We start from the raw sequence: 8,634 nt of genomic DNA on the forward strand, positions 1-8,634 counted from the left end.
CCGTTTCTGCGCCCCACAGACCCCGCTGAGGGGGAGCCGCACCACAGGTCGCTCCCCCAGCCCCAGCCCCAGCCCCAGCCCCGCACCATCCTGCTCACGGCATTTCCGCCGTCTGGCAGCGCAGCAGACAAGCGCGCCTGGCACCGTGCCGGGCCTGACCCCGACAGCCCGCGTCCCCAGGCCTGTAACCCGAGGCCGGCCCGGCTGCCTGCCCCTCTGCCGCCACAATGCCGGGGCCGCTGCATTATTGATGCCGGAACCGCCCGCCCAGTGCCACGCGCTGCGCACTAACGCATGAGCTGAAGCCACCGGATCTCAGCGGGCACCTGCTCGTGCCGAGGAGCCGGGCCGGACCGGCTGGGCAGCGGCCGGCGCGAGCTGCCCAGGACCCCGGCCGAGCCGCGGGCTGCAGGGCGGGACCCCCCGGGTGTGGTGTCGGGGGCACCAGGGCCAGGCCCCTCCCGGCTGTCCCGGGTCAGCAGCCGTCCGCGGGACGGAGCGGGATGGGACGGGACGGGACGGGCGGGCGGGCGCCCGCGTCGCTGGAGACCCCGGGGAGGCGCCGCGCAAGCAGAGGGACGGGAGGCAGCGGGTTTCTGCGTCTCCCTCTGGTTTTGCACAGTCTCGAGCCCTTCCAGCGTCGCTCCTCACTTGTCCTCCAGGTTCATCAGCGTCAGGACTGCAAGGAAGAGCAGAACCTGCTGCAGTTCCCGCTGGGGAAGCGGTGGTGATTTCCAGCAGCGCAGGTCACACCTGCCTTTGCGCACTGCCCAGCTGCGTGGTAGAGCCAAGTCCTGCCGAACAAGAGCCAGTCCTGCTGCGCCCAGGATGGCTGCAGCAAGCAGCGGTTCTCGGCCTGCACGCTTTGCTCAGCTCTGCAGGGACACAGTGCTCAGGGCGTGGGGCTGCACAGGCACCGGTGGGAGGCAGAAAGCAGAGCTGACCGGGCTCCGGACTGGCAGCTCAGGTTAAACTGCAGAACTGTCTGGAGCTACACGGGAAAGATGGCAGGACAAGGGAGCCACCTGCGTGCAGAAAGAGCTGGGCGGCTGGCGGACAGAGGTCCGCAGAGGTCAGCCCGCGCCCGGACTGTGCTGTGCGGGGTGTGGGAGGGCAGCGGTGGGGCTGGAGGGAGGCAAGACCCTGCGCTACAGGAGCCTGCTGCGGGGACGGCCACGCGGCCTGGGTCTGGCAGGAGGGAGTGCGCACTAACCGGCATACTTCTGCAGCTTCTTGCGGTCCTCCAGGTTATACTGCAATTTCTCCAGCAGCTCCAAGTAGCGGAAGAGAGAATCACGGGGCCAGACTACTTGTACATCTTCATTTTCATCGATCAGTCCCTGCAGGTTCTTGTGAATATACGTCTCCCAGTCCACTGACGGAGGCAAGGCCTCAGTGTCAGCGCTGGCAGAAGCCCTGTGCCCCCTCCGTGAGAGCAGCCCCCTGCTTTGTCCTGCAGCCTTCCTCCAGCCCTTCCAGAGCGGCGCAGACCCTCCCCTCCCGTCACTTGAGGAAGAACGTGGGCTGCTGCCTCTTGGCCCCCCCAGGCCTCCCGCCCCGGCTCAAGGTGTGGAGGCAGCGAGACTCACAGTCCTTGGGCAGCAAGTCCTTCGTGACGTGCTCCACCGGCAGCCTGAGTTCAGAGCTCGTCTTGGGTGGAGTGGGGGCTTTTCTGCCCAGCTCTGCCTCTGGGTCCGTCAACCTGCTGCAGGAAGGAAACCCAGAGGTGAGCACCGGCCCCGGCTGACCTCCAGCCATGTTCCTCCACCACCTGGCTTCTGTATTTGGATCTGAGCTACGACAAATCTAGCCTATCCAACAAATCTGCTCTGTTTCTGAAGTGGGGAAGGGGAAGAGACTCCTCGCACGTGGCTGGCACAGGGCTGGCTGCGTCCCCTGTCGCTGGGGCGATGGCACGGGGAGGAGCCCTGCAGTGCTCTGGTGCTGCTGTTCCCGCCCAGGTCCAGGATGTCCACGCTCACCTGGCAGAGCCACTGGGTGAGCTCTTGAGGCCTGTCCAGGACTGGCTGTGTCTCCTGCAGGATAAAAGCAGGGAGAACATCACTGGGTAAAGATCCTCCTTGTGCTGCAGCACCCACATGCTGTGGGAAGCATTTTTTGGCAGGGGATATGATGGGATGTTCTCATCTCTACCTTTCTCTAATTTGCATTTTAAATAAATCCACTTGCTTCTGGGTTTCTATCTGCTGCACTTCTTCCATCAGGTCACTCCGGATGGTTTTGAAATTACTCACTGGGAAGTAAAGTGATGAGTGCTGGGAAGGGCATCTTGGAAACACAGAGGGAAGGGGACTTGGATTTGTGGGCTTTCCCTAGGCCGCTCCGCCTGTGAGGAGGCTGCTTGGAAGGGGCTGTGTGCTGCACCCGTTGCCCGTATTGCTGCTGGGTGCTCTGGAGCACTTGGGAGGGTGGGGAGGCTCCCCAGCTCCTATGAAGGGGGAGAAACTGCAGCTGGGCCCTGGTCTCCAGGCTCCCCATCTGTGAGAGGTCCCAGGCTGAAGTGGACAAGAGAGTCAGACACGGCACCCCCCTCCCCTTTTAATTCCCTTGCCTTTGGTTGGGCCCTTGTCCCATGGGAACTAGCGGTGCCCGCTGTAGGAAAGGGCAGCACCCACCTCCGCCCTCCAAAGCCAGGTGCTGCCCTTGCGACGGAGCCGGAGTGGGCCTTGCTGGTGTTTGGACAAAAAACTACCGCGTGAGTTGCTTGGGGGGCCCTGCAGAAGGAGGCTGATGGCTGGGCCTGGCCCTGTGCTCACCCATGATGGCCACAATGATGTTCTTGAAGAGGAAGGACCCGATCAGCAGCCAGAGGATGATGTAGGTCCCACTGATGAACTTGTTCATATTGGGGATCTTCCAGGTGTCCTGGAGCAGGTCGTACCAGTGGTCCATGGTGAAGAGAATGAAGACAGTCACCACAGCATTCGAAAAGCTGCTGCAGAGCGAGAGCGGCTCTGTCGTGTGCGGTCTCTGTGCCCTCCTCTCCGCCAGCCGTGTGAGCTGGGGCAGGGCGACGCACGTCCCAGAAGAGCCTGGCTGCCGCGGTGTGCCCTGTCCTGTGTGCCCCGCTGCCCCGCTGCCCGGCTGCCCCAGGCTTCGCACAGCCTGCGCGCGGGAGACTCTGCGTGGGTATTTTAGGGTACAAGTGTTCTGTGCTGCCGAACGGGGGGCTGGGCACAGCGGGGCTCTAGCAGACCGTCAGAGACCTCCTGGGGGCTGGAACCCGTCCTCGTGGTGGAAGCGCGAGCGCAGCATGGCAGTGGAAGTTGTGAGGTTTTCCCCTCAGCCCATAAAGCACGGGTTTCCCTCCCCAGCACCACGCTGCCCTGCACCCACTGGCACCCCGCACGCGTGTGGCAGCTCCAGGCAGCCCTTCAGGCAGCCCGAGCTGCAGCAGCAGCCCTGTCTCCGACGCACACTGCCGAAGCATGGGTGGTGCTGGAGGCGAGACAGCCAAGACGTGTGGCACCGGGATGGTGCCAGCGCCTGGCGTCAGGGTCGCACGGCCTGGTCGCGCGCTGGAGACGGCAGCCGTGGGAGCCCAGGGCAGCAGGCAGAGAAGACGCTGCAAGGTGCAGGCTGGGCACCGGGTCTGCATGACAGAGGCTCTCTACCTGAAGTAGTCCTTGTAGTTTCGATCTGCGTAGTGCGAGTGGGTGTAGTTCTCAAAGAAGAAGACCCCAGAGACAGCAAACACGTAGAAGAAAACGAGCAGGAACAGGAGGATGTAGGTCATGGCCTGGGTTGGGGCAGAGGCAGGGCTGTCAGGACGGGCAGTGTTGGCACTTGGCAGGGAAGGGCAGGACGGCGGGGTGCTGCTGCGCTGGGGGACAGTGGCTGTTCCTGGGCGCAGTGGGTCAGCCTGGAGCGTCCGGGCTCCGGAGAGTGCTGGGGCAGGGGCAGGAGGTGGGCAGCAGTGGGTGAAGGCAGGTGTTGGCTGTGCGGTAGGGTCTAGGCGTGACAGATGCTCTGCTGGGAAACGAACTGCAATAAGGGGGAGCTATGCGGTAGACGTGTGGCACAGTGGTGGCTTTCCCGCTGTCGCTGTATCCCAGGCCCACCTTCAGGGCCTTTGCTATGGCCACGATGATCAGCCGGACCTGCTGGAACCTGCAGAACAGCTTTAAGGAGCGGAGGATGCGGAAGACGCGGCGGACTCTCTCGGAGACAGACTCCTCTGCGATGTGGAACAGGTACAAGAACTCGGGGATGAGTGACTGCAGCCGGGACACAGTGTGGAGGTCTCAGACCTGATAACCAGGCCAAGGCAGGCCTCTGCCCCCACGGACACCCCATGGTGCAGCAGTCCAGCCATCTCCCCACACTACAGGGGATCTGGCAGCCCCAGCCTGTGGTGGAAGCCCCTGACCCAGAGGACGGAGAAAGAAGGGTCTGCACCAATTGTCCAGAAACCAGGAGTCAGACCCAAAAAGACAGACAGCAGCTCCACGAATGTCCATGCTGTCTAGTTTTGACCTTGGGTAGCCGCATTTTCCAGCCTCCGATTTTTTGCACCAGTGGAAGTGGATCTCTTGTAAGCTGGTGACCCTGGAGGCAGGTGTTGGGGAGGACTCAGACCGCCGGAGAGCTGGCGGGGTGGCACTGAGTCAGGCTGAGCAGGAGAGCATGGCACGAATCCGAGCAGCCCTGAGCGTGCAGCAGGCACGTCGCTGGCAGAAGCAGCCAGGGCCTGTCTGTGGGACGTCCAGGGCAGCGAGGGACCCCCGCCCCGCCCCACCCCACGTTGTGCCCTGGCTCTGGGGCAGGGAGCTGGTGCCGCCCCCGGGCGCTCACGGTGCTGCTCTGGGCCTCGCCCAGGGCCGCTTACCACAAAGGTGATGGTGCAGTCGAAGATGTTCCACGCGCTCTTCCAATAGCCCCTGAAGCTGACCAGCCAGTTCAGAGCAATATCAATGATGAAAATCATAGCAATGACCCAGACCGCTACCTCCAGGGCAGTGGTGATGCTGCGGCTCACGCTGGCGTTCTTCGTCAGCTCTAGGGAGCACAGGGGACAGCTGCTGACACGCAGCTCTCAGCAGGACGGGAGAGGTTGCAGAGGGAGGGCAGGAGGGAGGCTGCTGAAAGGGGAAACAACTGGTGGGACAGAAATGCCGCACTGAACAAAGTCCCCAGAAGTCCAGCCGAGCTGCCAGCCTGGCTGCGATGGGAGGGAGCGCTCAGAGGCTGAGCTTTGAGGGCAAAGGCCGGTGGGACGGCCTGATTTGAGGCGCCAGGTCCTCGGAAGGGTGGGATGGCACACAGCGGGATGGGAGGCTGCTGCTCTGCACTGGCTGCAGGCAGGGAAGGTGGGTATCTGAAATTAACCACTGGCACCAATTCAGCCACTAGTGCTGGCTCCTGTGGGCAGGTCTTGCCAAACCACCGGGCACAGAGCATCCCTTGGCATCAGCCCTACGCCCACTGCCAGGGTGTATCAGGAGAGGCAGCAACCCTTCTGCATGCGGAGGGCTCAGCCTGGGGAGAGTCAGGCCTGGAGCTGGTGCCAGGGTCAGGCTGACACTGAGCAGCGGGGAGGAGAGGCCGTTCCTGCTCACCGCTTTTGACCATCAGGACAAGTGTGTTCAGGAAGATGAGGAAGATGATGAAGCTTCTGAAGACCACGCCTGTAGTTTGTCATTGAGGAAAACTCGGGACACACATTGCCTGTCAAATTCCACGGACAGAGGAACTCACAAACGGGACTCAGAGATGCACTGTGCACTACGGGACACACTGCTCCATGGACAAGCTTGGGTTTTGTCTCAGTGCCCCAGCAACAGAGATCTGCCTTTGACAAGTGACACTCCAAGCACTGGAAAAGCTGCAAAGTGGCTCCCATGAAAAGCTGTTTGGCAACAGCTGCTCACCTGAGAAAGGCATGCCAGGAGGGCTTGGGCCTCAGTGCTTCAGCCCTCCAGCACTAGTTCCTTCACGCAGTCCCTGCTCATCCATCCCTGGGCAAAGACTGCTCAGGCTGCCAGTACATGGAGCCTCTCTCCCAGTAGGAAGCCGGTTTGATCTGCCCCACACCCAGAGCTTGCCCTCCCCTGCCCTTGCTTGGAGGGAGCCTGCGTCCCGCGGCCGGCACTGCCGCTGCTGCATGGTCATCGGGCTGGCTGCGGAGGATACTGCGCAGGAGCCAGGATGCCCACAGGGCGAGGGGAGGCCAGCGGCTGCTGCGGACCTCAATGCGGCTACGCAGGTGTTTCTCTGGGGTGACGAGGGTCTTCCTGATGGGACTGATGTTGAATCGGACCAGCTGGTTATGATCACTGAGCATCAGCTTCCTCTGCTTCCTGGGATCTGTGTAGAGACTAAGCAACTCCTAAGGGAATCTGCCTTCTCTTGTGCCTGGCAGGGGCGGCAGGCATGCTGCTGGAGGGATGAACTGAGAACTGGTGGCACTGGACAAGGTCTGGTCAAGCAGCACCCTCCAAACAGAAGCAGATGGGGCACTGCAACACTGGAGGAGGAAAAAGCAGTCTTTGCCGGACAGCTTAGTGGGCTGTGTCCAAATCCCCCTGAGAGGCAGGGCAGCCTTGACCTGGAGCCACCTCAAACAACTGCACACAGCTACGATCAGGCTGGGCTGTGAACCTGCCTGAAATCAAGTCATGTACAACCTTCAGCAGCTACCAGGGGGTCACACAGCAGAGCTGGGGCCAGGACCCGGGAGCCCAGTCGTCCCTGTGTTAATCCAAGCTTCCACCCACAGCACTTCGTGCCCGGCCGCCTTGTTCACTCTGCCCCATGTGCAGCCTCCACCAGGCCTGTTACTGGCTACTGAACTGGGACGTGCAGGAACACTAAGAAGTGTTTTTCTGCACTGATGCCCTCAGTGAAGGATGCAAAAGCACAGGCACGGAGGGTATTTTGGAAGTGGAAACAACTGCATCCTGCCGCACTCCAGCTCCTGTTCGCCAAATCACTGGATGCAGGACAATAGCTGTGTCTCCTCCTCCTGCTCGAGACGACACCTGAGCAGAGGATGGGTACAGCTGGAGAAAACGTTCAGGCTAGGCTGACTTACCATGCTGCAGCAATATCTACCCAAACAGAGGTGTGAGAGGGGACAGATCTTAATCTGTCCTTTTCAACCCTGCCAGAGGAAAGAGGTGGAGCTGCTGCTGGCTGGGTGTGAGAGCTTGGCAGATCTGAAAGGCCCTCAATGTTTAGATTACTGCCATAAACCCTTCCTTTTGAGGGGGGAATGGCAGTTGCCAATTGCATGTGACTAGGGCAAGGGGGGTCATCTCCGCATGCTCCCGGGAGCCCTTCACTGACCTGCCATTCCCCCACTCTGCCCAGCTCATGCACAGCCTCACCCACAGCCTTGGGCAGTGACGCAGAGGGCAGGCAGCCAGGTGGACAGTGAGAGGAGCATTTGTGCTACCCATTCACTGCCAGCCTGGCAGACAGGCGTCTGGTTACCAAGGAAATCCCTGATGTTGTGTCGGGGGATCGCCTGGCTCAGGCCCTGGAGGTGATCCATCAGGTAGAACATGGAGACCAGCTTGGAGCGAATGGCCTCGGCCCGGGGAAGCAGCTTCATTGGGGAGCATCTAACGTCTCTGCGAGCATCCTCTGTGCTCTGAAACAGAGAGGAAGAGCAGCAGCGTGGAAGGTGCCCATGCCGGCCGCGCCGGGCGGGAGCCTCACCTGGGGATTCATGGCTCAGGCGTTTCTCCGCGCTGCCTTTGCGCTCAGAGGCCCGTGGCGGCAGCGCCGCAGAACACGGGCTGACCTCACAGTGTGGAACCGCGGGAGCGCCGGCGGGAACAGAGGGAGCGCGGGCGAGCCCTGCTGCGGGTGGGAGCCCTGCTGCGGGTGGGAGCCCTGGTCCAGGTGGGAGCCCTGCTGCGGGTGGGAGCCCTGCTGCGGGTGGGAGCCCTGCTGTGGGTGGGAGCCCCGCTCTGGGTGGGAGTCCTGCTCCAGGTGGGAGCCCCGCTCCGGGTGGGAGCCCCGCTCTGGGTGGGAGCCCCGCTCTGGGTGGGAGCCTGCCCGGGAACAGCTGCCGCGGCTGACGCCAGCCAGCATGGAGGGACCTGCCCAGTTGCAGCGGGGGTGCGCAGCGCTGTGTGCGCAGTGCCAGACCCCCCCAGCCGTCCTCCCAGGCCTGACCCAGGCACCGGGAGCGCGGGGGCCGGGCCGGTGGGCTCACCTGCCTGCGGGACCTGCTCTGCAGTAGGATCTGCAGTGCAGCTGCTTCACGCGCACTAGCAAGGGACGGTCACATCCAAACGCGCAGCCTTGTTTCCCTGGGCTCTTTGCTGTCATGTTGGACAAGGGCCCCCACAGCCTCCCGTGCCATGTCCCCCACTCCCTCGTGCCACTGCCTGGTTCTGGCTGCTGTGGCTCTGTCGGTGCCGGTATTTGCGGTGTTACATTACTGAGGTCAAACTCGGCGGAACTCCTGACTCCCCTGGCAGTAGCTAGTCCATTTTCAAACCACCAGCAGCCAACGTGGCGCGAACACCCTCTGTGCTGCGGTACGGGCAGCTGGGTGTGTGCACCAGCTTGTGCAGATTCGGGGTGTAATACTTGATGCTATGTCCTTTTGTTTCCCATTCCTTCGTTCCTAAATCACCCTCTGTGTTCCTCAGGCCTCCA

General features: G+C 62.2%; 1 protein-coding gene across 1 annotated transcript; it reads right to left on the reverse strand.

The window, feature by feature from the left end:
• Window positions 1–647: 647 nt before the first annotated feature.
• On the reverse strand, window positions 648–8,061 carry CATSPER2 (cation channel sperm associated 2). Its single transcript, XM_064517717.1, has 13 exons — window positions 7,774–8,061; window positions 7,456–7,615; window positions 6,154–6,327; window positions 5,580–5,648; window positions 4,850–5,019; window positions 4,083–4,238; window positions 3,636–3,760; window positions 2,778–2,956; window positions 2,155–2,254; window positions 1,983–2,036; window positions 1,590–1,705; window positions 1,214–1,375; window positions 648–679 (listed from the first exon to the last, which is right to left on the reverse strand). Exons 1-13 carry the CDS (start codon window positions 8,059–8,061, stop codon window positions 648–650), a joined length of 1,785 nt encoding a protein of 594 aa, XP_064373787.1.
• Window positions 8,062–8,634: the final 573 nt, after the last annotated feature.

Source organism: Dromaius novaehollandiae, chromosome 10, assembly GCF_036370855.1.
Source record: "Dromaius novaehollandiae isolate bDroNov1 chromosome 10, bDroNov1.hap1, whole genome shotgun sequence".
Taxonomy (NCBI): domain Eukaryota; kingdom Metazoa; phylum Chordata; class Aves; order Casuariiformes; family Dromaiidae; genus Dromaius; species Dromaius novaehollandiae.

Coding starts and splice junctions, on each gene's coding strand:
- CATSPER2 (XM_064517717.1), bottom strand. CDS start 8,061: ATGCTGGCTGGCGTCAGCCGCGGCAGCTGTTCCCGGGCAGGCTCCCAC. Junction 2,957..3,635: donor AACTACAAGGACTACTTCAG/GTAGAGAGCCTC, acceptor CTCGCTCTGCAG/CAGCTTTTCGAATGCTGTGG. Junction 2,037..2,154: donor AAAATGCAAATTAGAGAAAG/GTAGAGATGAGA, acceptor TTTATCCTGCAG/GAGACACAGCCAGTCCTGGA.